This window comes from Dendronephthya gigantea, unplaced genomic scaffold (genome assembly GCF_004324835.1).
Source record: "Dendronephthya gigantea isolate DGI-Jeju-01 unplaced genomic scaffold, DenGig_1.0 000045F, whole genome shotgun sequence".
In the NCBI taxonomy this organism is placed as follows: Eukaryota; Metazoa; Cnidaria; class Anthozoa; order Malacalcyonacea; family Nephtheidae; genus Dendronephthya; species Dendronephthya gigantea.
The window spans coordinates 1,285,075-1,311,851 of NW_021163055.1; the positions used below are offsets into that span (position 1 = coordinate 1,285,075).

The 26,777-nt window shown below is 40.7% G+C and overlaps 3 protein-coding genes across 6 annotated transcripts; 2 read left to right on the top strand and 1 right to left on the bottom strand.

The window, feature by feature from the left end:
- Window positions 1-18,164, top strand: LOC114527610 (E3 ubiquitin-protein ligase UBR5-like). 4 transcript variants are annotated; one of them, XM_028549309.1, is made up of 44 exons: window positions 1-233; window positions 375-419; window positions 993-1,056; window positions 1,132-1,208; window positions 1,402-1,454; window positions 1,978-2,062; window positions 2,144-2,366; window positions 2,547-2,640; window positions 2,745-3,103; window positions 3,248-3,481; window positions 3,600-3,757; window positions 3,834-3,939; window positions 4,171-4,387; window positions 4,685-4,797; window positions 4,882-5,007; window positions 5,169-5,280; window positions 5,451-5,608; window positions 5,715-5,804; window positions 5,901-5,987; window positions 6,090-6,171; window positions 6,384-6,764; window positions 6,834-6,945; window positions 7,223-7,558; window positions 7,712-7,858; window positions 7,955-8,227; window positions 8,528-8,675; window positions 8,791-8,948; window positions 9,044-9,410; window positions 9,661-10,192; window positions 10,396-10,676; window positions 11,091-11,353; window positions 11,511-11,701; window positions 11,964-12,314; window positions 12,400-12,671; window positions 13,006-13,240; window positions 13,879-14,126; window positions 14,655-14,785; window positions 15,016-15,213; window positions 15,331-15,415; window positions 15,736-16,005; window positions 16,081-16,228; window positions 16,297-16,382; window positions 16,875-17,090; window positions 18,075-18,164. In XM_028549309.1, exons 1-43 carry the CDS (start codon window positions 172-174, stop codon window positions 17,085-17,087), a joined length of 7,971 nt encoding a protein of 2,656 aa, XP_028405110.1. In that variant the 5' UTR covers window positions 1-171; the 3' UTR covers window positions 17,088-17,090; window positions 18,075-18,164. The 4 variants fall into 4 exon arrangements, with proteins under 4 accessions (XP_028405110.1, XP_028405108.1, XP_028405112.1 ...); XM_028549307.1 differs by lacking the exon at window positions 18,075-18,164 and having other exon boundaries at window positions 16,875-17,111; XM_028549311.1 differs by lacking the exon at window positions 18,075-18,164 and having other exon boundaries at window positions 2,748-3,103; window positions 16,875-17,111.
- LOC114527611 (kelch-like protein 5) lies at window positions 17,434-19,403 on the top strand. Its single transcript, XM_028549312.1, has 2 exons — window positions 17,434-18,783; window positions 18,853-19,403. The coding sequence occupies exons 1-2, from the start codon at window positions 17,460-17,462 to the stop codon at window positions 19,284-19,286; spliced, it is 1,758 nt and encodes a 585-aa protein (XP_028405113.1). The 5' UTR covers window positions 17,434-17,459; the 3' UTR covers window positions 19,287-19,403.
- An 11-nt stretch (window positions 19,404-19,414) lies between these two features.
- LOC114527612 (aspartyl/asparaginyl beta-hydroxylase-like) lies at window positions 19,415-22,408 on the bottom strand. The gene is made up of 7 exons (XM_028549313.1): window positions 22,177-22,408; window positions 21,091-21,770; window positions 20,794-20,985; window positions 20,556-20,695; window positions 20,254-20,482; window positions 19,973-20,103; window positions 19,415-19,879 (listed from the first exon to the last, which is right to left on the bottom strand). The coding sequence occupies exons 1-7, from the start codon at window positions 22,223-22,225 to the stop codon at window positions 19,729-19,731; spliced, it is 1,572 nt and encodes a 523-aa protein (XP_028405114.1). The 5' UTR covers window positions 22,226-22,408; the 3' UTR covers window positions 19,415-19,728.
- Window positions 22,409-26,777: the final 4,369 nt, after the last annotated feature.

Sequence of the window (26,777 nt, forward strand, 5' to 3'; positions counted from 1 at the left end):
CCGAATAGGTGTCATTGAAAGCTGATCTCTCGCTGGCTCAAGTTATTTAATCTTTCGGTGGATTTGAAAAAGAGTAGAAAGTCTGTAAAGTTTGCTTGAGAGTAGCATTTATTCCGGGTTTTTTTATGAATCAATTGCTTATTTAGAGCAAGTTTATTAATCTACGAAGCTATGTCTTCGATATTTTTCACGGTGTGCCCTTTACCTGGCTCAGTAGACCAACTTCAAGAAGGGTAAGAGGATCGTTCTGTTTAATAGAGGATACTCGTGCTCTATTTTTGTTCATTTTCTGTCAAGTGTTCGTGCGAGTTTTGTGCTTTTTATACGCATCTAGACTGTTCATTACTGAGACATATTCTTGCATTTTACTTCAGGTTAAAAGACATCGTGAATCGAAGAAAAGATGGATCCTGCGTGAGGTAAATTCGTATAAAAATTCTCAGCAGATGGCGCCTTGTTGAAGACTGTTTATATATTAGTTTCAAAATGTTTTGAAATTCCGTATTGAAAACGTATTCATACAAGTACAATAGGACTTTTTTACTTGGAGAATTTGTTCTGTACGATTGAGGAATTGCAAAGTAAAACGATGTGTAAATGAAGGGCGAAACTCTAGAAACCTATATTTCGTTCGTCGATGGCTGTGGGAAATAAGTAATTGATCCGATACCAGAGCAGCCAGACTGCAGAATTTGAGGGCAGAAAAGTCAAAATACTTAGGACAAAGCCAAGAAACAGTCAGAAAGGGCACATGGGAACAAACTAAATATGTAGTTGAGTAGGTTCAAATAGACACGATGAAATCCAGAGATTTAGCCCAGGAATGACTTTGCATTTTCTCTTCAGTAATTGACACTTCCTAAAGTTGCTGAAACGTTTGTGTGAAATTATTCAAAGTCCAATGCATGAATTGTGAGGATATCTCAGAATGAAAACATAAAACAAAACTAAAAGTTGGGCAATTATTTTACTAAATCTCCTTTTTCTTGTAGTGTGTTGCCTTATGCTGTGAAGGATTTTGTCCTTGGTCCTAACCATGTGGCATTGTTATTTGAAGTAAGAAAAAACCACATTTATACAAGTTTATACTTGATCCACTTCATCTAACATTTATACATTTTCATATTTCAGAATGGCACAGTTTGTCGACAAAGATTTTCAGCATCACCAGAGCAGGCAGATGCTGTCAGTAAAGAACCCACTCCTGTGTAAGTAATACTCATTATTTATTAACCGAGACATATAATTGATGTGTAAGATACGAGATAGATAATATACTATGATATACAATACTCAAGTCAAAGTTTATCAAAATATTTACTGTAGCTACAAATCACCATCATATCCATTCCTATCACATTGCAATCTTTGTGGAGTTATAAGTATTGTTTTCAATTCCAGGAGTGAAGAATCCAGTTCAGCAAGATCAACCTCTCATGTTGTTTTACATGGTAGTAAGTTAAATGTCACTTTCTGCATTTTTAAAGTTGTAAACATATTTCATATAATGTATTCCATAAATGTGAAAAATGAACAGATATCCTAGATAAATATTCCAGTAACAGATTTATATATATATATATATATATATATATATATATATATATATATATATATATATATATATATATATATATATATATATTATTTCCCCTAACATAGGAGCCATTATAGAATATAAATGGTGAATCCAACTCTTAACACTAGTGCTATGTAGAACTGCCTTGTTTTAAGTTAGCTAATGCATTAATTGAATAAAGCCAGTCGCAGAGCAAGAATAAAGGGTATTTTCAAAGGGATAAAGATGTTCTACACATTACAATTGATCCTGTGACAGATCTTCAAAATATTGCTCTATTTGCCTAGTATTCCATAAGCCCTAAAATGTTTTTGAAGTCACTTGGAAAGGATGTCTGTGTGGACATATTTTAAGCTGTTGTTAGTTATTTGGTTATTCATGAATGTCTTGTTTTGCAGTTGGGGAAAGAAGTCATGGAGAAACCTCCTGGCTGTTGCCATCTGGGGAGTCATTTGCAGCACTATCAGGACATCCTGCTTTGAGGTACATTAATTCAAACTACATTTTGTCTTGTATGTCCCTAGGGGTCTCATGTGGTCACTCGCTGTTCACGTGTTTTTTTAGGTGGAGTTCAAACAATCCAGTTACATTGCGTGCAGGGTGTCGTCTCACCGCGCGTGGTCGAGGTCGCGTTGTGCGTGGTCGTGGACGTGGTGGCGCCTCAGGTTGGCTTACATCACGTAGTGTCATACCTGCATCCGCTGTGCCCGAGGAACTTATTGCACAGGCTCAAGTTGTTCTTCAAGATAAATCACGTGCAGCCATCGTTAGAGAACTGCAAAGAACGGTTAGTTTGGAAGAGGGACATCTTACTCTCAATGATCCTTCATTTACCATCCAATATAACAACACAGAGCAGGATCATTGTCCCTCGATAACTTTGCATTATTAACGGCAACACATTGGATGCGATTTATTTACGTGTTGTATACCAGACAAATATTTATAAGAATAAACTTTCTTTCAGAATTTGGACGTGAACCTTGCAGTGAATAATCTTCTCAGTCGAGACGAGGAGGACGGTGATGATCAAGAAGAAAGCGAATCATACATTCCTGGCGGTAAACCATCTCTCATTTTATCAATTATTGTTGTAGGTGAAACCGTGACAATAACATGAAAATCCTTCGTAGAAACCGGCCTTTACTATTCGTTTATTTTCCAGAAGATCTTTTCTCAATTCTTGAGACTGGTCTTCACCCTGAAGATCCATCCTTCGTCATGGACACCGACGCCATCTTCCCTGAAGATATGTTTTACAGCGGTATTCCACGGCGCATGGGCAATAGAGCCGGTCGTTTCTTTGAGCGGGAATTCGAGAGCGACAGAGACCGGGATCGGGACAGAGAACGAGATTTACTGCGTCGTGAACGATGGTGGAATGGCCTGGGGCTAGCTGAGAACGCCGCTGGCGCTAGGAATAACAACGGCTCACAGGAGACGAGCTCTGCATCAAATCAGGCCAAGAAAGGCAACAAGGAACCTGTGAAATTTCTAGGAGAACTAGAATATTGGCCAGGCGAGGTAGATCACGTAATAATACTCTCCGTCATGACGTAGTTTGCGTGCTTTTGATTGAACTTGCCTTTCCATGACCTACGTCACACAGTGCAGGCTTTTTATAAACGTCTATATGAAGTATCTAACCTGAAGTACTTCATCTTATAGAAACGTTCTACGCCTGTGTTTGTGAAAATAGCTGCAATGCACTCAGAGTTGGTTTGTCTCGATGCTGATGGTAATTTATATCAGTGGAAATGGAATGACTCCGTTCTGACTGCGCAAGAACGTGATTCAAAGATGACTCATCCTAGGATTAAATCTCTTGGTTTGTTAAACGAGAATATTGTTAAATTGTCTGCCTGTTCATCACGGGCCACCGTCGCTACTCTATCAGGAAAGGTAAATATGCATTGTGTCTGAATTACCACCGTGTTTGGAAGAGTCAAACTGAAGGCAATCGTCTCTGACTGAGAGGTGTATAGTTGTAAATGATAGCAATTTTTCTCTTTCTTTCAAGGTCGCGACGTGGTTGGACGAAAGTCTCTCAGCTGTCGCCTCCAAACTGGAGCATCCCGCGAAATTATTCTCAGATTTTGAGAAAGAAAAAATCCAAGAAATCTACACGTGTCCTCTGTACACCTGTATCCAAACTGTCCCAGGAAATCTTTACTGGTGGTAGGTTGCCACTGATAACTAAGACGACTGCAGATATTCTAGGATATTTCAACAGTACAATATATTTCTCTTCCAGGGGCATTTTACCGTCTAATCAACGTCGTAAATTACTAGAAAAGGCAAAATCACGGGCAAAAAAAGATCGTATCGCAGGAGTCTCGGAAATCGTCGTTGGCGCCCAGGTAAAGTTGACAATTTCTTCGGCCAGTTAAACATATTTTAACATTTTGATCTGTTTAAAGCGATTCGTGTGCGTTTTACACATTTAGTGCATGATATGCGTTTCTATTCGAACTATTTTAGGCTTAATAATTTTGTAAGATTTTCGCTGCATCTTCTAGGATACTTGTTGTGTTTGTTTAAAAGATGACTCGTACCGACTTCAATCTTATAAACAAGTGAATTATATTTAGGTTTGCTTAAGAAGCAGTCCGCTCTACAATGCAGGAGCCTTGGCCTTCAATGTTAGCGATGAAACGCCGCGTGTTGGTGAAGTTGTCACTTCGTTGTGGAATTTTGCTGTCAGCAAACTAAGATTTCGCATCGTTTCCTCCGCTGAATCTGAGAAGAAAGAACCGAACGATCCTACGAGTGTTCAACAAGATGACCCAAGCCCCGCTGTTGGAGCGAGTAAGTGACTTAGTTGAACCCTAGTAGACTGTATTTAACCCTAGTAGACTGTATTTAACCTTAGTAGACTGTATTCAACCCTAGTAGACTGTATTTAACCCTAGTAGACTTTATTTAACCCTAGTAGACTGTATTTAACCCTAGTAGACTGTATTTAACCCTAGTAGACTGTATTTAACCCTGGTAGACTGTATTTAACCCTAGTAGACTGTATTTAACCCTAGTGTAGACTGTATTTACCCCTGATAGACTGTATGGTACTTTTCATGTTTCATTAACTATATCGTTTGTCTTTAGAGCGTAAGGCGGGAAATGAAAGCGAGGGGTCGAGCATGGAAGAGGAGTGGGATCTAAAGGACGTTGTCTTTGTTGAAGACAAGCCAAATTCATGCATCGGCGTTGTAATGCAGGTAGAGACTAGATTTTGAATTAGAAGTGAAAATAGTGGAATTATTTAGTTTTAGTTTTAACGTTATTGAATATTCGCGATGCAGGTCGATGGTTTGTATGCTGCCGTGCTGTTTCCCTCCAAAGAGCAACCTCCAGTGTCCCCATCTTCTCATGATGATCCCATGTCGCTATTCAAGAAGTGCCGTCTCGTACGCAAGGATGAGCTCCAGGTATGTTGAGGAAGCAGGTTTTGATGAATGTTAAATGAAATATCCAGCAACTGGTGATGTCGCCAGATGTCGTATATGACCTATATCGTTTAATACCATTCGATTAGATCTAAATGATTAAATTAAAAAGAAAGCCTGACTATCTGCGATTCTTTTGATAGGTTCTGAAGTCAAGTACGAACCATAAAGTCCCCGATTGTGTCCAGAAGTCCCCCAAAGCTCTTGTCATCCCATCTGGGACCACACCAATTACAATAGCTGTTGCCAATGACGGTGAGTGAATCCCGAAGCTAAACTAACTTTTCCCACTCTGAATTGTGAAGGGAATCTAAACCAAACTACAGTTCTATCAGTTCTTCACGTTCTCGTGGAAAATCTGAACCATTTCTTCCCTGTTCTCGTTATTATTTTCTCGTATTTATTATAACTTCAATTCGTTGCAGGTGTCCATGCTGTATTAAAACGAGGCAATAAAATCTCGTACGCGTTGTTCAATCTGGCTAATGGCAGGCCAGAACCAGGAGGAGTGTTTCCTGCAGAGACAGCTTCGTTTCTTGCCAAGATCCCCACTGTCCCACTTCAGTTAAATCGTTCTGTTGTGGTGAGTTAAGACTTCCTTGTTAGACCTCACCACCATCAAGACCAGGAAGACCTCGAACCTTATCCTAACATCTTCACAAGAGTAATATTATTTCTTCACTACACAGGGTCCTGTGATGGTGCTTCAAGACTCAACAGGAGGGTTGATTCCTCTTGCTAAGGACAGTTTAGGAGGCGTGAAAGAACCTCAATGGCTGGTACAGTAACTAACGTTTCTCACTCAATGGTATTTTTACAAATGGAGTTTGAATGATTATCAATTTAATCCTCTTATATCTTGTTTGTTTTTCCAGGGACTACCTCCAGTGCGCATTCTGCGTATCGCTGTGACGTCCAGTAAAAACAACAAAAAGCTTGCAGTGGTTGCTTTATCGTTGCCGGTATGAATCCTGTTAGATATTAACACCTTTCGTGTAACGTCAGAACCCTTGTCTCTGCTGTAGCGAGTCCTTACTAACGTATCTGAAACGCTTCTCTTTCAGAAACAAAAATTGATTTCAGAAGTGATTGATCTCAACGAATCAGCAGTGATGGAAATCGTGGAGTTTCTTGCACAGAAATGTCGTAAGTTATTTAATGCTGTATACACTTTGCAGTTCTTGTCACCAAACCGTAGTTGCATGTTAATAAATACTTCAGATAGACTAAACCATGGATAGATTAAACCATTAAGAAAGTTAGTTTGTATAGCTTTGGTTTTATCCTGCAGTATGTACATAACTGGATCTATGTTTTCGATAATAAGCTCATTTATAAAATTTGTTTTATTTGGTCAGCTGAAAAAATTCCCGAGGTCCTGAAAGAGACTTGTGATGGCAACAGAAACATTCTTCATATCTGCGTATCTCACGGAGCACCGTCTGAAACCCGGGAAGGAGCGAGTCGTTCAACCACAACCACAACTCCAGGCGCTTCAGGCTCCAGCGCTGGTAGCAGTCGAAGCATCAGCATACGAGAAATGATGCAGAAAGCAGTAATGGCAGCTAGAGCTGCTAGTCTGGATGTCGATGAAGACGCTCCTATACCAACCTTACACTGGCCTCCTGATCCACCTAGTAACACAACTACATCAAGTACCGCAAGTACCTCAAGCACAACAACCGCTGCTCCTACCACTGCTGGCACTACCTCCGAAGAAACTGTTTCCACAGTAACAGGTATTTGATAAATGTGGTGTATCTATAAAAGTCAAAGTGACTGGATGAAAATATGTCTTCTCTTTTCAGTTCCATCCTGCCCACCTGAAGAGGATAAGCAGACAAAAGCTCTTAGAATATTAAAACTCTTTTGCAACAACGAGAAATTCAAGCCTCATTTACAGTCATTACTCGCAGCCAAGTGAGTCCATGATATCAAGCATTATCTGTTCTTATCACAAGTTGTCCCCCAAAAAACCTGAACCTATCCGCCCCATTATGAGTCCATAAGTATCAAGCTTTATCAATCTTTATCCCATGATGTCCCCCCAAAGAAGCATAACCTATCTTCATATAAGTCCCTGAGTGTCAAGTGTAATCAATTATTATCCCAAGATATCCCATAAGAGCCCCCAAATCTATTTCCCCGTATTATCATTCCAGTATCGTTGGCTTCTAGTAACTTTGTTTCTTTGTAGGAATGCGGACGGTTTTACTCCGTTCATGTTGGCGGTGTGCCGTCGTGCCTACCCCTCCGCTCTCTTCCTCTTCGACATTGCTCAAGAGTTTGCTACTAACCCTGAGACGAAACTTGTGAATCAGGATCATCTCATGACCATGATTTGTCCCGCTGACACCTCCGCCATGTCGTCGCCGCTGTATCTGTTATGTTGTAATGACACGTGTTCGTTCACGTGGACTGGAACGAAGCACATCAGGCAAAATATATTTGAATGCAGAACCTGTGGTCTCACTGGGACTTTGTGTTGCTGTACAGAATGTGCGAGAGTTTGTCATCGTGGTCATGATTGCAAGTATGTCTGTTCTTCCATTAAAAATCATCTCTTATTGATCTAGTGTTACTGCAGGAGGAAACCTAAACTAAACTGCTTCTCTGCTTGATATATGAATTATAACTCAGTCACAGTAATAACAGACACATGCTAATTTCTGAATGCTAATTTCAGAATCAAGAAAAAGCCACCCATCGCTTACTGCGATTGTTGGAGAAAATGCAAGTGTAAAGCGCTGCTTCCTGGGAGTGGAGAGGCAAGAACAGAACTATTGAAAAAGTTGGTCTCAGAAACAGATCTCATAACTATGCCAAATGGAAAGTAAGCAACATTTCACTCTCACCAATATTTTCTTCGGCTTGAGTGATGTGTTTGCCTAGAGTTTGCCTTTGATGTACATATGATGTTCATTTTTAGAGGCGAGCACATCTTGCTGTTCTTAGTTCAAACAGTATCGCGTCAGATCACAGAGCAACGGGCGTATATTCCGAAGGGTGTCGACTGTCATCCGAGCAAAAGACGGGCCCAAGCCGCGGCCGCCGCCGCTGCTTCTGTCGCAAAAGGCGACACGAATTTCCCTGATCACGACCTCGAACCGCCAAAGTTTGCTTGTCATGCACTTGAGTTGATAATGAATGAATGGAAGGCGATTAAAAACATGGTCTTGAGTGGATCAAAATCTACTGAAACGTAAGACTGCTCGTGTGAACTAAACTAACTTTATTTATACTGGATAGCTCTATCAGTTCTAAACTGTTCTTCCCAGAGGTCCAGTAAGAATCATCTCTTATTGATCTAGTGTTACTACAGGAGGAAACCTAAACTAAACTAACTTTATTTATAATGGAAAGCTCTATCAGTTTTAAACTGTTCTTCCTAGAGGTCCAGTAAGGATCATCTCTTATTGATCCAGTGTTACTACAGGAGGAAACCTAAACTAAACAAACTTAAAGCTATTCCTCATAACTAATTACAATGTTTTCTTTTCAGCAATGGTCTTCCTGATCTGATCCAAATGGAGAATCTGGCTCACTCCATGTTAACTTCTCAAGAACAACAACAATATCTGAACAATCAAGATGGAACGACTCGTCTGGACAGCTTCACTTATTGTCTAATAAGTAAATGTCCCGCTGATGTGAGTAGGCAATTTAGTGACTTCTGGGAAAAGTTAGATTAATAGGGACGATTCTTAATGCTAATCACTCTGAGGTAAAATCACTTTGACTAGATATAATGTTCCTTTTCTTTAGATTGTGGACTTGTTTGTCAAGTCATTGACCTGTGCTCTCGCAGCAACTGAAAATGGCGATGAAGCTGTGATGGTTGCCAAAAGATTTGTTCGTTCCGTTGCTAGAGTGATGATCGTTTTGTCGTCAGAAAAAACACCATCTGTAGCTAAAAAGAAACTGTATGTACAGCAAGTCCTGTTACTATGTTTGCATAAGATATGTCAGTGTAAAATTTGTCCTATGATTCAATATACGAATATTTTTCTACATATAGGTTGGCTTTCGAGCAGATGAGCAAATGTCGCAAGGTCTTTCAATCCATGGTGACGATTGCGATCCCAGAACTCCTCAATATGGCAAACTCTCTAATTGCGCCCGTGCGCCTGGGTGTGTGCCGACCAGCGGGTCCATTCTCGTACTTAACCTCCGACAACACGACGAGCAACGACGAACCTTCAATCGGGGAAGAGTTATTTAACATCGAGCCCTTACGTCGTCGGCCATCTACGCCGTCTTCCGAGCCCACGCGGGTGCCGCGAAATCGTCTCGATTCTGACCTGATACCAGATTCGCAAGTAGAGCAGTTGGAGGTTGCCGATCCACAACTGTCGGGGGATGTCGGGGAACTGCATGACATAGAGGTATGTTTACGGTTTATTGGGACCTCTGTGACTGAGGTTTGATTCCTGTAGTATGCAGTTGTCTGATTATAATTTCACCTCAGTCACATGTGAGAAGAATGCTTCCAGTTTGACTCTACCAAACACAGTGGTTAGTACATGTGTCTTTCATCTCTGTGACTGAGGTTTGATTCCTGTAATATGCAGTTGTCTGATTATAATTTCACCTCAGTCACATACAAATGATTTAAATTAAAATAAATTTCTATAGGTTGTTGACGGCGCTGAGATGCAGGCTCTTGTATCTGACTCTGGGATAGACTTACTAAACAATGCCAATCAACGGGAAGACGTAGAAGGAATGGATACGAGTCAAGACAACCCCACTGACCAGCGTAATTCTTCTGAGCCTGCGCAAACTACTCGTAGATTTAACCCTGGTATTGCTCGCGCACGTAGAATACGGCGGTCCACTGGACAGGAGCCTGAGAATGGTAACGAGTCAGATATGGACTTGGAACTTTTGGCGGAGAGCGAGAGCGACAGTGATGAGGAAGCAGCCCCTCCCGGCGAAGACCGTGCTAGATGTTTAACGACGGAGGGTTTCGACCGCCCAAATGAAGCTTGTGTCGTTTCTCGTCACGTGCTATATTCAGATGATGATTCGTCATCGGGTGATGATGATGTTGTGGAAAGTGAAATGGATCAAGTGGAAGATGACGAGGAAGTCGGTGAAGAAGGAGGTGGAAGAGATGAGAATGAAAATAATGCCGGAACAAGAGTACCGAATGTCCAGAGAGTTGGTTAGTTTAATTGTAGTTTCATTTGGTAGTTAATAGTGCGTCTTGCGTCCTGAGATAACCTGATTGATGTGGTTCTTACTAGGCTTCTAGTTTGGCACTTATTAAGCCCAGTTAGGACCACCTCTATCAGCTTATCGTAGGACCCAAGAAGGAAGTTTTATATTGGAGCAATCCAGTCTTATTTTAGATTATTGTCTGCTTAGGTCGTGAAGGCAATACCACACCACATGCTATGCACTGGGCTCTCTCTAACTCAATCATGCCTGGAGTGACAGTCAGCTCTACATCCGGGCTTTCTGCCGCAGTGCTTTATGGTGAGCTTGCTCAAGGTATCGCTGGCAGTGTGAGCGCTGCTGCGGCAACTTCCAGTGTCACGTCAGCGGCATCTGCGTCTGATTCATCCAGTGCTATAGCGCGGTCTCATTACAGTGCATTGAATTCTGCCAGTGCCTTGGCGAGGTTGTTTGCAATACTAGTTCGTGAGGTAAGTTTGATCATTATTTGTTAAATTATAGCTTAGGTTTCCTGCTGTAGTAACACTGGATCAATAAGAGATGATCCTTACTGGACCTCTAGGAAGAACAGTTTAGAACTGATAGAGCTATCCAGTATAAATAAAGTTAGTTTAGTTTAGGTTTCCTCCTGTAGTAACACTGGATCAATAAGAGATGATCCTTACTGGACCTCAAGGAAGAACAGTTTAGAACTGATGGAGCTATCCAGTATAAATAAAGTTAGTTTAGTTTAGGTTTACTCCTGTAGTAACACTGGATCAATAAGAGATGATCCTTACTGGACCTCTAGGAAGAACTCTAGTTTAGAACTGCTTGATATAAACTAAGTTTCTTTGAATACTGTACATGCTACAGTCTGATAGACTCTTGATTTATTTATTTAGATCACAGATCTCGTAATAGGAGCATACAGGAGTCTGAAGTTGTCAGAACTTCACTCTCTCTGCATTTTGGTCGACAGAGAGTTCCAGGGTACTTGGGAATGGTTGTGGACAATAATGGAGTGCACAGAAAGTCAACTACGGTTCGGGACATCCCTATCTGCTGCCTCGGATCTCTCACATTCGGGACATCCGTTGAACGAGGGTCAGGGTAAAAAGGATAAACGTAGTACTGAACAAGGGATCTCTGTGGATAAGAAAGCAAGGTTGGTGATAAAATGACATCTCATCAAACAACTCTGCATCCACTAAAGTCATTCTGTATCCATAAAAATTCCTTCACATCAATGAAAGTCCCTCTATATCTATGAAAGTTGCGCTACGCCATATAACTATTGCTAACCAACATTGATATTTTCCTAGACGACATGGTATCCACACCAGTGATGTTGCCAGACAAGACTTCCTCAACTACGTTCTCTCGCTGATCAGAGGCAGTAAAAATGAGCACGCGGACTCTCTTCCCAAGGTCGATGTTGCTTCGTTACGTCATGTTGCATTTGTTTTAGATGCCTTGATTTACTACTTACGTAATAATCCTGCTGGCAGCATGAGTAAGTAAACCAGTATGACCATCGTTAACCAAAAGCATCACCATCTAACCGTAACTATCACCATTTAACCATCAACATTACCATCTATCATTAGGCTCACCATGTGATTATCCCACCACCATCCAACCATCAATATCTGACCCTCGATACCACCATCTGACCCTCGATATCACCATCTGACCCTCAATACCACCCATGATCTAGCCATTGTTATCACCGTCTATCCATCGGCTTCATCATCTCACCTTTATTCTCTTACCAGATTTGAGTAAACGAGTACGCTTTGACGTTTTCGATGACATCGCTACAGATGACGAAGGTGCTGCTGACATTGAGGACGAAGATGAGGATACTGACGTCATCGATGACGACGCAGTGTCACGTGATCTGCGACGATTCTTCCGTCGAAGTGATTCGACAACTGTCCTTGGCTGTGAGCCCCCAGAACCTCTTCACACCCCTCTCTGTGAATCGTTACCTCTGGCAGAAAAACCTCATTTGCTCAACAGAAATGCTCGTCGTGAGCAACTGTTTGGAGCTGTGCAGGAACCGTCGTTTGCCGAGGGACAACACGGCAGCCATTCCAAGACACTGGGACTCCAGTTTAACAAAGGTACACACGTAACGGATGATATTGTAAACAAGCCGATGAGATTTTATCCTAAAATGTCATTTTTTCTGCGATATTTTTCTTCTAGATGCATCAACAAGCTTGTCAGCTCAAGCGGAGGCAAAAGCGAGCGAAAACTGGTCATCAGATTTCGGAATCATCGGCATGCTGCCTGCAAATTTCCTGCTAGGTCGCTGGAGATTGTGTCTGGAGTTGTTTGGCCGTTTTTTCCTGGAGGATGTTGGCGCCGAACCATCGTCTGTCCTGAACGAACTTGGAAGATTTGATGTGAAAGAAATCTCTTTTAGACGTGAAATGGATCGTCTAAAAAATACCAGCCAGAGAGATCTTGCACTAGAGGTAAGCTGTCGTGCCCTGATACGACTCCGGTGTTTGAACTAATATTACTGAGCTTAAGCAAGTGACGTTTTTGACAACACGTACGTTGACCGGAAGTAAAGTTTTTATTTTTCACCAATCACAATCCTTGACCCAGTCTTTTGGCGTTACTCATGCCGTTTGTGTTGTCAAAAACGTCGCTTGCTTAAGCTCACTATTGTGATGGTGCTACTCCAACCAACCATGCAAGCTGAAAAAGCTGTTCGAACCGTAGCGTCTTGATCTTGTAACTCAGTTGGCACCATCACAATATTATTGCTTGTCTGTGTTTACACTCAATGCTTTTTTCTTGAAGCTGGAACGTGGTCACGATCAGTTGATACGACAAACCATTCGTCAGCTCAATACTTACTTCGGTCGACGCCCAGCAACATGTAAACCTTCCGTCATACATCGTGTTAAAGTCACCTTCAAGAATGAGCCTGGTGAAGGAAGTGGCGTTACAAGAAGCTTCTTTACCGCTATTGGTAATGCTTTTATGGCCGCAGATAAACTGCCGAATTTGGAAAATTTAGCAGCTCCTTCTGCCAGTAAGTTGATGTTTTCGTTGATATAATTTTCTGCTGGATAACTCTATCAGTTCTAAACTGTTCTTCCTAGAGGTCCAGTAAGGATCATCTCTTATTGATCCAGTGTTACTACAGGAGGAAACCTAAACTAAACTAACTTTATTTATACTGGGTAGCTCTATCAGTTCTAAACTGTTCTTCCTAGAGGTCCAGTAAGGATCATCTCTTATTGATCCAGTGTTACTACAGGAGGAAACCTAAACTAAACTAACTTTATTTATACTGGATAGCTTTATCAGTTCTAAACTGTTCTTCCTAGAGGTCCAGTAAGGATCATCTCTTATTGATCCAGTGTTACTACAGGAGGAAACCTAAACTAAACTAACTTTACTTATACTGGATAGCTCTATCAGTTCTAAACTGTTCTTCCTAGAGGTCCAGTAAGGATCATCTCTTTTTGATCCAGTGTTACTACAAGAGGAAAACTAAACTAAACTAATTTTATTTATACTGGATAGCTCTATCAGTTCTAAACTGTTCTTCCTAGAGATCCAGTAAGGATCATCTCTTATTGATCCAGTGTTACTTTATTTATACTCCTGTACATGTATCGGAATATGGCCGTCAGGATAAATAACATTCCGTTCTCTCATTTAAAGGTTCATCAATTATGCAGAAGCTTCGTGCTCAAGAACGTGAACGTGAGCGAAGGAGAACGTTTCGTGCTCGTAAAGATCGTGCGCGTGACCATCAAGAGAGTCATCAACAACTCAATCCGGAAGCCAGACCTTTCTTCCTTAATCGCAGTGATAGCGCCGACAGTGATGATGCAGAGGGAGACGCCCTACCCTCACATCGACAGTCAATCGGCGAGAGACTCTTCCCTCGAGTACAGTCCATGCATGCGGTAAGTCTTGGGATACCAACGCTGATGAACATCAGAGGTTCACAGAGCTCCAGTATCGCTGTGTGTTCACAGTGGTTCAAAGAGCTCCAGTATCGCTGTGTGTTCACAGAGGTTCACAGAGCTCCAGCTTCGCTGTGTGTTCACAGAGGTTCACAGAGCTCCAGTATAGCTGTGTGTTCACAGAGGTTCACAGAGCTCCAGCATCGCTGTGTGTTTACAGAGGTTCACAGAGCTCCAGTATCGCTGTGTGTTCACAGAGGTTCACAGAGCTCCAGTATCGCTGTGTGTTCACAGAGGTTCAAAGAGCTCCAGTATCGCTGTGTGTTCACAGAGGTTCACAGAGCTCCAGTATCGCTGTGTGTTCACAGAGGTCCACAGAGCTCCAGTATCGCTGTGTGTTCACAGAGGTTCACAGAGCTCCAGTATCGCTGTGTGTTCACAGAGGTTCACAGAGCTCCAGTATCACTGTTTGTTCTCTTTATTATCAACCTGGACACACGTGAACTAACAACTGACTTCGTACTTCAGCCGTTTGCAAGCAAGATCACAGGAATGTTGCTAGAGCTGTCACCTTCACAACTTCTGTTGTTGTTGGCGAGCGAGGAAACCCTGAGGACGAGAGTTGACGAAGCTGTTGAACTGTTGCTGAAGAGAAATAGGTGAGTTTGTCGATCGCTTTGAATTGTCTTGAATGTCTTCCACGCCGGGAGGCCTGCAAGATTAATACCATTCATTCAGAGAAAACCTGTCATGTTTGACATAATGTAATCTTCTCACGTGTGACTGGGGTAAAGAAATATTCCGAGAACTGCATATTACAAGAAAACTAAACACTCTTCGGTCACTTTGTTGCAGTCGCATCATTTCGTTTCTCGTTCTTTCTTATCAGAGAAACGAGCAAAGATGAGGTTGATGTAACCGCTCCTTCAAGTTCAACGACACCTGCAGCCAACTCCGCACCAGACGCCCCACCGGCCGTAGAAGACAACGCGGCTTTATTCTATCAACCTGGTCACTCTGGTTTCTACTCCCCCCGGCCAGGGAACAACTCACCCGAGCGATTAAATGCTTTCAGAAATGTCGGAAGGTAACCTGCGTTTTTTAACTTTGGGAACATTTCCAGCGTGGTCTAGTTTTTGGTGTAATCCACATTGGAATTTGAAGTGAATGCGAAAACTTTACGGTTGTTTTTCTGCCGTCCTAGGGTGATCGGTCTATGTCTGGTACAAAATGAAATTTGTCCAATCACGTTAAGTCGTCATGTGATCAAATTCTTGCTGGCGCGTGAGGTAAGAGTCTGAAAGCTGGACAGTTGTGCCCCGGATAGTTAGGGCGGTTCCCTAACGGCCAGAGTCCGGTCCTGTTAAATTTCGTTACAGGCAGATTGCTGCATGGTATTTCAGAGTGTTTCAAGAACTCTGCATTCACGTATATCGTTATTTACATCTGCCTAGCACGGGAAATACAGTTTCACTGCTATATTTTTATTGAAACACTCTATTTCAATTCAAAATAAGACCAGTCTGACCATTTTGACCGCATAACGGAAGCAGCCTAAGTTTGTTCAAAGGCGTGAGGTTTATTTACTGAGGACATTGCTACCTTACAGATTGGCTGGCATGATTTTGCCTTCTTTGATCCGACGATGTACGAGACGCTTCGGAAGTTAATCGTGGACGCCGAGCTTCCGAACGCAACCGAGATGTTCTCGACGTTAGATCTGACATTCAGTGTTGAGTTGAGCCCTGACGAGGGAGGAAAGCGAGTTGACCTGATCGCAGGTGGCCAGGAGTTGCCTGTCAATCCAACGAACGTACGTGCTTATGCCAGAAAATATGCCATGCAGAGGATGGAACTCTGTGCTAAGAAAGCCTTGAAGGTGAGATGATCGGTAGATCTTAACTGGATGCATTTTACTCACACATGATTTCACCATGACGTATTTCTTTCTTAGGCAATGCGTGCTGGTTTGTTGGACACAATTCCTGCCAGTTCATTGGATGGATTGACGGCTGAAGATTTTCGTTTGTTGCTTAACGGTACTGGCGAGGTGAATATTCATCAGCTCATGGATTATACTTCATTTAACGACGAATCTGGAGGTATGTCTTGTACAAAATAACAATTTCTCTTTTTGTGTGTTTCTCTCTTCTCACAAGATCTATTTTAGGTGCGGGATCAGAAAAGCTTCTCAAATTCAAAAAATGGTTTTGGTCAATACTAGAAAAGATGCCAATGACCCAAAGACAGGATTTGGTAAGTTTCTCTTGTGCTCCTCCATTTTAGTTTAGGTTTCTTCCTGTAGTAACACTGGATCAATAAGAGATGATTCTTACTAGACCTCTAGGAAGAACAGTTTAGAACTGATAGAGTTATCCAGTATAAATAAAGTTAGTTTAGTTTAGGTTTGCTCCTGTAGTAACACTGGATCAATAAGAGATGATTCTTACTAGACCTCTAGGAAGAACAGTTTAGAACTGATAGAGTTATCCAGTATAAATAAAGTTAGTTTAGTTAAGGTTTCCTCGTGTAGTAACACTAGATCAATAAGAGATGACCCTTACTGGAGCTCTAGGAAGAACAGTTTAGAACTGATAGAGCTATCCAGTATAAATAAAGTTAGTTTAGTTTAGGTTTCCTTCTGTAGTAACACTGGATCAATAAGAGATGATCCTTACTGGAGCTCTAGGAAGAACAGTTTAGAACTGATAGAGCTTTTCAATCAAATCATGACCTTGTCTTTCTTAGATGTACTTCTGGACATCCAGTCCGTCGTTACCGGCCAGTGAGGAAGGATTTCAACCTAAGCCATCGGTTACCGTCAAGCCTGCCAACGACCAGCAACTACCAACAGCCAACACTTGTATATCTCGTCTGTATATTCCTCTCTATTCCTCAAAACTTATCCTGAAGAACAAGCTTCTTATGGCAATAAAAACGAAGACATTTGGATTTGTATGAAAAGTATGAAAACAGTACATCTATTGCCATAAAAATTGTGTTGATAAACCCTTTTCTTTATGTTTATGTTATGGTTTTGAAGTATTCGTATATGAGAATAGGATTAAGTAAATAAATAATTGTACTCGTTCACTGCAAGAAATGGATGGTGGTGACGTGTGTGGTGTGATTCAACACGCGTGTTCAGTCGCGCGTGTTGAATCGCGCGTGTTTAGCATGTATTGTTCACGTGCTCTTTTTAATTATTGTTTTGTTGATGTTGTGTTTATCGTTTGTTGAAAATGATGTTGTGTTTACGTTTGCTGTCTGCTAGTTCCTGCTCTAAGAAACAGGTCTGGTTAAAGTATCGAGTAATCTAATAAAATTGAGTTTATGCGTAAGAAAATACGTCCATTTTTATGTAAAGAAGTGTCTAGTTTTCAACCGAAAATGACTTCAACGTGTCGGGTGGATATTCCCATGTACTCCAGCGATTGTTTGAAAGCGATGAACGAGATGAGAACGAAAGCCCAACTCTGTGATGTAGTTTTACGAGTGGATCGCTGTGAGTTCCCTGCTCATCGTATTGTCCTTGCTGGTGCCAGTCGTTACCTTCATGCAATGTTTACGAATGGCATGTTAGAGAGTGGTAAAACCAAAATAGATTTAGGCGGAATTGATCCACAGACGATGGCCATGTTATTAGAGTTTGTTTACACGGGATCTGTCGAGTTAACTACAGCGAATGTTCAACAGTTATACGCTGGGGCTTCAATGCTTCATCTCACAAGCCTTGCTAAGTCTTGTTCAAATTTCCTCGAAGCTCATATCGACTTCTCAAACTGTATAGGCGTTCGTGCATTTGCAGACCTATATTCATGTAAAAGTCTTGAGCGTTTTGCGTTTACGTATATCTGTGAACATTTTCTTGAAGTCGTACAAAGTGACGAGTTCTTGGAATTAAACAAGGATGATCTTATTGACTTGTTGAAATGCAACTCCTTGCAGGTTTACTCAGAAGACGAGATTTTCAACGCTGTTGAGTTGTGGATTTCTCACAGCTACGAGCAACGACAGGCGTGTGCCTCTGAAGTTTTGCAACACGTACGGTTACCTTTGATCTCTTTGGAGTTTCTGGAAACGAGAGTTGTGCCAGCTAGCTTTGTCAAGAATGATAGCAAATGTCAAATGCTTCTTGCAACTGCTCTGAATGACCATGAAAGCAATTTACCAGCGTATATGTTTCTACCAAGAGCTCAGCCACACACTCTATTTGCAGTTGGTGGTCGCAACAGTAATTCATGTCAGTTGTCAAGCGTAGAACAGTTTGATGTTGCTGCAAACAAGTGGTTGACGTTAGAGCCAATGAAATGTGCTCGAACAGCTGTTGGTGCTTGTTCTTATAATGGACAACTGTACGTGATTGGTGGGGAATGTGCAAATGGTCCAGGGAACAATCATGGTGACACAACCTACAAGAAGACTGTTGAAGTTTTTAATCCCAGAGAGCAAACTTGGCATAAGTCTGCTGATCTAACAATTGCTCGGTCGTTTATCTCAGTTGTGTCACTTGAAGGTTATGTGTACGCCTTGGGTGGGGAGGATAGATTGTGTTCTTACAACTTTGTTGAGAAATACGACCCTAACAGAGACTTCTGGATGCCAGTACAGAGCATGAAGAGACGAAGATCTGGTGCAGGTGCAGCAGTGTGTAATGGTAAGTTTTAAATGTCATTTCTTATGGCGAACAATTTCAATTAATTGCAATTAATAATTACTTCTTTAGGCCTTCTCTATGTTGCTGGTGGTTACGATAGAGGTATAGGCGCCGACCGTGCATCAGTCGAATGTTATGACCCAAAGTTGGATCAATGGACATTTGTCACAGAACTTGAGAAGGCAAGGTCAGGTCTTGGACTTGTGTCTTTGAATGGCTGCATTTATGCAGTTGGTGGTCGAAACAGAAGCACAGACTCCTACTTTGATCTTGTGGAGAGATTTGATACCCAGACGCATCATTGGTCGCCAGTTGCCCCAATGAACAGTCCACGTGCGTGGGCAGCCGTGGTTGTTTACAAGGAGAATATTTTTGCCATTGGTGGATTTGATGGAGCGAACCGTTTGAACACAGTTGAAATGTATGACTCCGTTAAGAACGTTTGGACAAATGTTGAGGGTTTGAATGTAAACCGAGCAGGGTGTGGTGCTGCAATACTGTGACAGTTGAAGATGGTGTTTTTATTCCACCATGACAGAATAAATGAAGGTCACATTTTAGTAATGTAGTTGAAGGATGTCTGGTTTTTAAACTGTAGCTAACTCAAACTAAGCACAATTATTTTACAAAATTGTTTTAATAAATCCTTCTAAAACTGCTGTCACAATGCATATATGCTCGCATTCAAATACTCCTGTTGCTTCGGATTCACAGTTGCCAAAACAACCAACATATTTTACAATAATTTTAACTATCTACCTACTGGCTTGACCACAACAACCTTGCAGCTGCATGTTTAACACAACACATACATGTGCAATTAAATAGGATTAAATCACCAATTGTTTAGACATTCAGAGGCAAGCAATATATATACAATGACTAAATGCTTGCTCTTGAAATCTACCATGATAAACACATCCAGATGGGACCATTGATCTTGTTTTATATTGGTGAAAGGCGATCTCTTTCGCTTTTTGGCAGGTCTGGATGCCAGAAATCGACAATCAGTATCATTCGTAAACTTGTTCCGTTATGCCAAACCTCGTGCTCTATTGAGTCGTCAATGATAATAAACTTTCCTTCTTTCCACGAGCTATATGTGAAGAATAATTGCGAAAAATTTTCAGGTAATTTGAATTTTGATGAAAACACAGCCAAGTGTAAATTGACCCTGAAATTTGCCCACCTTGTTGTTTGATTCACTCTTATATAGACACCGTCAGGGATGACCAAACCTAAATGACCTCGAATACGGCAGTTGGTTGGACCACAATGTGCCCAGACGTGGGTATCAGGCTTCATCACTGAATATTTGACCTAGAAAACAGGTTTAGTGTAGAATTAATCTAGATCTATCTACCAGCATGCTGTGTTTCTTTCTGTTTCTCCCTGTAGCAACACAAGTTCAGAAAGACATGATCCATAGTGGACCTCTAGGAAGAACTGAGTCTACAACTGATAAAACACCTGTCCTCGTTTGCACTTAGCTGCTTCAGGAATTTGCTCAATCAGACTGCAGGTCTTAGGGGCCTTGGCACAAGCTGATTGATCTTTTCTTCCTTGAAAGAACATTGTGAACTGTTGCCAATCTCCTTTTTCACGCAGTCCCTCCTCCTCGGGCATAAAAGCTCCTTTCTTTGGGTCATAAAGTGCTACACCTTCATCGCGAATTGTTTTCCAATTTTTCTCTAAAATCCTATAGAGTTGATCAAGAAAGATATCAGGCAATATGAAATGTAACAGTGTCCATTGTTAATCAGAACACTTACCTCATTTGCTTATGGTATGGTGTCTCTTCAGGCTCCCAGAATGGTTTTGCTCTCAATGGTGTTTGGGCATTGTAAAGGGATCTTTGCATTGTGGACAAGAAATGTCCACGTTTGGCTCCTTCTCCAAATACCTCATAGGCCTTGATGGAAAATAGTAGTTATTTAGAACTATTAGTTAATTAGGCAGGATTCGTTTAGTTTAGGTTGCTTACTGTAGTAACATTGGATCAAAAGATACCTCTTTGTGTTTTCCAGTTCTGTAAAAAGCATCTCCAAGGTGGAAAAAGAATCGACTATCATCAGTACCAGGCTCTCTTGTTGCTATGCCTCTTTGAAGAAGAGGAATGGACTCCACATATTTTGATTCACTTTTCACAATGAAACCCATGTGGACAAGAGCAAATCCATCATTTGGATTGATTTGAAGAGACTATGAGAGAGGGCACAAGATTGATTGAAGCAAATTCAATTAGGTTGCGATATAAAAAAAATTTATTAAACAAGGAAGAAATATTAAATACTTAGCCTTTCTGACCTCTTTGAATGCTTTCTTTGCTCGATGTTGATTGCCATGCAGTAGAAATTGTACTCCAAGTTTGTTATAAACCTCCAAATCAGGTGGTAAGCTCTTTGCAAGATCTTCCAAGACCTGCACGGCCACATTTGTCTTACCAAGGAAAGAAGCACGCTCTGCTTGTCTCATTACAGCAAGACGTTTTAATGCCACTGGACAATCTTTTATCTTTCCTACTTTACCCAAACTATCAATGGCTTCTTGTAAAATTTCGTTACTTCTTCTAACATCAGCAAGTTCATCCAAAGACCTTGCAAGACCATACATGGCTCTTGGACTATCCGGATGATCTCGTACTAGTTTCTCAAATGCTCGTTTTGCTTTTTCAACCTGTTTTGTCTTAAGGAGTTTTTCAGCCTCATCCAAATCTTTTAAAATTGTTTTATCAAATGCATTTGTGATTGCTGCATTTTGGTCTTTCTTGGCTGGCTTTGCCTTCGTCTTTTCTTTTGCTTTTTGACCTTTTTTATTTTTTACAGGCTTCTCCTTAGCTACTTTAATATCGTCTGGCTTTGCTGTCTCATCTACATTTGTTTTCTCTCCAATGAAATAAATAGCAGCGGTTGCAATGCCAATAATAACTACGAAAGCAAGGACTATTTTCCACAAATGATCCGATTCTTTTGGTTTCTTTTTTGGCCCTGAACCAAATAGACACAACGTACATTTTTAAAAATATTTCCGTACCACAAAAAGGTCATACTCTGCCCCCTTTCAATTCAAAGTTTATGTAACGGCTTCATTACGACCTTGTTTATGTTTTATTTGTAAAACAAACAGCTAGGGCGAACTCAAACAGCTGTTTTTCACGATGTTTTTGTCAGTGAGGACAAATATTAAATCTTCTTTCACACCACAGTGATAATTGTTAACAAATTTCGATGAATAGTTGAGTATTGTCATCCATTAATTATTGAAACAAATCATTTGCCACGTCTGACACTAGGTTGGGGGTGATAAAAGTGATTTGCAAGGACCCACTATTAAAAGCATCGTTTGAGTGCGATCGCTTTGCATTGAATGTCTTCAAATATGTATTGTACATACCTTTAGGTTTCTCTGGCTTGTGATCCTTTTTTCGCTGCCTAGCAGACATTATTTTCCCGTCAAAATTGAACAAAAACAAATATTTTATGAACTAGAAACAAACTACAACTTCATTGACAAGATGCATAATGTTGCAGAATGTAACAATACGCCGCGCAAATTATTCTCGTTTCCAGGTTTGAGGGTATAAATTTGCATAAATAACGAGCTTGGTACTTTCGGACATTTAGTCAATGGAAGATACAGTCATTCCGCTCATTTGTTTGGGTTTTTGCAAACGTGTGTGATTTTCATGATCTGAAGAATTACCTGTGATAGAGATATACTAGCTGTGCAATGATGAAACGGCCTTATCCAACAATTTAGGCTATGTGCACACGGTAACGTTTTAATTCGAGCGTTTCACATTCATTTCCATACCAAAACGGTTCTAACACCGTCAATTTGTTTGGCACAATGAATGCAAAGCCGTATACAGGTTTGCATAAATATGAACAAAAGGCTAAACAAAAGCTTTATCCAAATTTCTAGACCATGTCCTGCATGATCAACCATGGGCGCATTAAACCTGTCTTTCATATGATCGTAATTACTAGCGATGCGGTGTACTGTACAATGACATCTAAAGCATAAAACTCGCCCGTGGGGAATCTCTCTTGGAATGCCAATGAACACGAACAATGGTCCAAGTTTGTCGTTAGAAAAAAAACCACGTGTAATGGCTGTTTGCTTCAATATAAAACGAGTTCCCCTCCTCTCCTCTTCTGTAGAATGTTCTCAGGAGTCAAGGATCTCAAGCTTACTGTCTGCGAGGATATGTTTGGCCGAAGGTGAGAAGCTTTCTCAGCGAAGAATCTTGCTCTAAAATCAAGCGGTTGAAGTCATCATTGCCTAATGATTGATCAACGAGTTCTATTGAATTTGAATGGCGCATTCTACCTGCTTGATCTTGTTAGTTTTCATTTCAAATGTTTGTTAAGTTGTGAAGTAACTTCATTTTCTTTTCGTTTTAGAACGAAATACGTCGAAAAGATGACGACGAAGCTTGCAGAATCCGAATTTGCCGAGAGTCTAGCATGCGGTAAGTTACGAAATCAACAAACAATAGATCATTATCAATTCCTAATTGTTTTCCAAGCGTTTGGTGCATTGGGGGAAAAACATTTATTGTTTGCGTTGTGAGCTTTGGTGGAAATCTTCGCTTAGTTTCTTATGGTATTTTTTATCTTTTTTAGATGAGTCAGTATCAGAGCATTCACTAAATGCGGGCAAATACAAATTAAAAAATGACGTTGCATGCTTCTTCAGTTTCGTCGTTTTAAATACAAAATCATGCATGAATTATATGATGTTCAGACATTATACACTGGTTGCATGCTTCATTAAACTTTTCAATTTTCGGATTTCGGTTTTTCCAACCCCTGGGTTAGCCCTGCATGTGTAGAACCGATAGAAATAAAAGTGATCTGGGCCCAATCACTTTTATTTCTCTTCGGACGGCCAGGCCAAAAATACGTCGCTTACCATTGTAAGCACCAAAAGAACAGTTAAAAAAGAGTGTTATTGTCTGTAACATCGGTTTTGAAATAAAACAAATCTAGGCAAGAAATTCATGAAATATCTTGCTCCCAAAATTTATCATATGCATGTCTAAACGTGAAATATTCTGCATTTCTGCATGAAAAATACAGTTGATTACACCATCGCTTTAACTTCAAAACGTTTTTTGAGATTGTAAGCTTGAATTTGGATGAAAAGAATATAACTTAAGAATCTCGATTGCATGAATATTTGACTGGAAAATGCATGAAAAAACTGGATGATTTTTACTTCAAAACTATGACAACTTTGGGAAGAATGATATAAGTATTGATTGGCTGGTGAATATAAACTTCAGTCTCGCAAGCTTAGCCTTAGGAAATTATTTGCTTGAATTATCTGCATGAATTGTATTTCTTGTTTTCACAAAAAGTGGCATATAAGAAATAGGAATTGTTTTTGCGTGCGAATTGATAAAAGCTTCTGTAAGCCACGAGCATGCAGTGATGACTATCTCACAAACTCGAGGAGGATGTTGGTGTGGTGATGGTGGAGCCCTGAGGGTGGAGCCCTGAGGGTGGAGCCCTAAGGGTGGAGCCCTGCGCTGAACTCGACAGAATCTCTGGAAGAACTTCGCCTGCATCGGGGGGACTTCGCTGGATCTATATACGACGTGCAACTGGAACACTCCACGATTGATGGCCGTCAAGATGAAGAAAAGACACTGGGCGTCGGATGTGACGTCTGAAGAGGAAGCTCATCCAGGTTTATACTATAGGATACCATAGGATACTATAGGATACTATAGGATAGTTAGATCTCGCTCCCAGAACGATTAGACGTAATGCATGGTTAGTATAAGTAGTTCTGGGCGAGATTTCCTGGTGGTCTAATACATTGTGTTTACACTATCAAGTGACAATTCTCCCTTTTGCATGGAAAGTGCATGATTGTCTACATTACTAAACGTATTTCCAAGTCTTGTTAAAACAAATCCCGTTTTCAGTGTCACTTGTGTGTAAATACATACAAACTGCATGATGTAAGCAAAGTATCTTGAAGCTATGAATTACTGCATGAGGTGCGGCTAAGACATGCGTTCATTAATCGCGATCAATTTCATAATCATCATGTTAATCTGCTTCAGATTAATCTGAGGATAATCTTAAACCAGAGCAGTTGGATGCCAACTGCCCATGGTGGAAAGTAGCGCGACTATGTAGAGCGAACATTGACAGCAAAGATTATTATTTCCCCGACTATCAAGCCTTACATTAAAAAGCATGGGTGCACGGAATTCATGAATTTTATAACAACTTGCATGCATTCAAAGTTTGGGGCCAAAACATCAGTCCCTGCAAAAAAACTTCAGTTTAATAATTAGCAGCATGCAACCACGAGCATATTGTAATATTGACTTCTATTCATGAAGACCTTTGCATATTGAAACTAAAGACTGGTTAGGTTAACTGTAGAAGCATGATTCATGAGTCTATACCTAGAGTTTTAATGGGTATCCCCGGTAGACATACAGAGTATCCTAAAAAGCGGAGTCCGGAGCCTTTTATAAATTATCGCGTTTCTTCGTATCACTTTGAAGCCTGTTCATTCTTCTTTCACGTAACGCTTATCTTAACTATTTGCCAAAAAATTGCTCCATTTCATGACAATATGGGGTAAGCTGTCTTATAATAACAATGATAATCAACTTTATTTAATGAGGGTAACACATAACAGTTTAGCACTGACAAACCAATGCCTTCTTGAGACAAAAGCAAGTGCATGTGTCTTTGCATGTTTATTTGAACTTTGAAGAGAAACAAATTGAAATGCTTGTGAAAATCAAATCAGTTGCATGCAAGAAACATTGTGAGGTTGACTTAGGGACAAGAGAACAATCTGTGTTTGCACCTTCTGGATCGATGGTCGCTACGAGGACAATATTAATCATCATCGGGATGACTTTGGTTGGAGCTCTTAAAGGACAAGTTCTACGACAGGCGACGACAAAGACCTGAACGATCTGACAAAAAAGACGTCTCAAGTGTGGATTTCGAGTGGCTATCAAGTCTTGGTGATTCTATGTCGAGTGGCTGAATTTATATTTTGAACTTGAAAACGGTGGTATTCATATTGTTGTGATTGTGTAATGCATCATTAATTTAAATTATAAATCACAAGATGTATAAAACACAAGATGTATTACCATATCTCATGATATTTTAATAGAAAACTTGCCAGCTTTGGTAAAAAATTAGCAAGTGCATGACTCAGAACTGTGGCTCAAAATTTATCAAATGCATGACTGTAGGAAACTGATGAATGAACCGGCTTCAAACGAGTATAAATTGCACGGTACAGTTTTCTCCTTCGAAAAAATTGCATGAAAAAATATCCGCTTTTTGGGAAACCCTGTAATTGCTCGTGGTTTAGGAGGGGCGTGGCTCTGAAAATGGGCTGGGGAACAAGATACATGATTGGGTGAGGGTGGAGGGTGCATGCTCTGACTTGCGCATGCTTGGTTTTAGTAATGCATGTTTCCTAGTGTTGCATGAGTAAGATCCACTACATTTTAAGACGGATTCCTGGCATAAATCGTGATAATAATATGCCTTCGCTAACCAAATACAATAGTATAACATGAATATTTTTGCTGTCAATGTCAGGCGACGCGTCGTTCGAAGTTCGGTTGATATAAATTTGCGCAAATCGGTAATTATGATTCGCATAAAATGCGCGCACTTTTTAGACCACCAGGATAATTGTAAAATGCAAAAAAACTGTAGCGAATGCATGGCGGAATATCTTGAAGCGAAGCATGGATGAGGTGAAGGCGCGCATGCGTAAATCGCAATCAAAAATAAACCAACGGCGGCAGCGTGAACGGAAATGAGAAACGGAAAACAACAATATGGCGGAGTCGTTACAGCATATGCGGTACAGCGCGAGAAAAATGCAATGAAACAAAATCTTCGGTTCCGGACTAAATATTTTAGAAACAAAATACCAAATTCGGATCGCCGGTGAAGGAACCTGAAATTCAGGTTACCTTTGGAGGGTTT

Bases quoted from the DNA above. Each gene is read 5' to 3' on its own strand.
- LOC114527610 (XM_028549309.1), top strand. From the start codon at position 172: ATGTCTTCGATATTTTTCACGGTGTGCCCTTTACCTGGCTCAGTAGAC. The intron at 1,209-1,401 runs GTAAGTAATACT...TTTCAATTCCAG, and splicing joins AGTAAAGAACCCACTCCTGT to GAGTGAAGAATCCAGTTCAG. The intron at 2,063-2,143 runs GTACATTAATTC...GTGTTTTTTTAG, and splicing joins TCAGGACATCCTGCTTTGAG to GTGGAGTTCAAACAATCCAG.
- LOC114527611 (XM_028549312.1), top strand. From the start codon at position 17,460: ATGCGTAAGAAAATACGTCCATTTTTATGTAAAGAAGTGTCTAGTTTT. The intron at 18,784-18,852 runs GTAAGTTTTAAA...TTACTTCTTTAG, and splicing joins AGGTGCAGCAGTGTGTAATG to GCCTTCTCTATGTTGCTGGT.
- LOC114527612 (XM_028549313.1), bottom strand. From the start codon at position 22,225: ATGTCTGCTAGGCAGCGAAAAAAGGATCACAAGCCAGAGAAACCTAAA. The intron at 21,771-22,176 runs GTATGTACAATA...TATTTGGTTCAG, and splicing joins CAAGCCAGAGAAACCTAAAG to GGCCAAAAAAGAAACCAAAA. The intron at 20,104-20,253 runs GTGTTTTATCAG...CCTGTTTTCTAG, and splicing joins CTAAGTGCAAACGAGGACAG to GTCAAATATTCAGTGATGAA.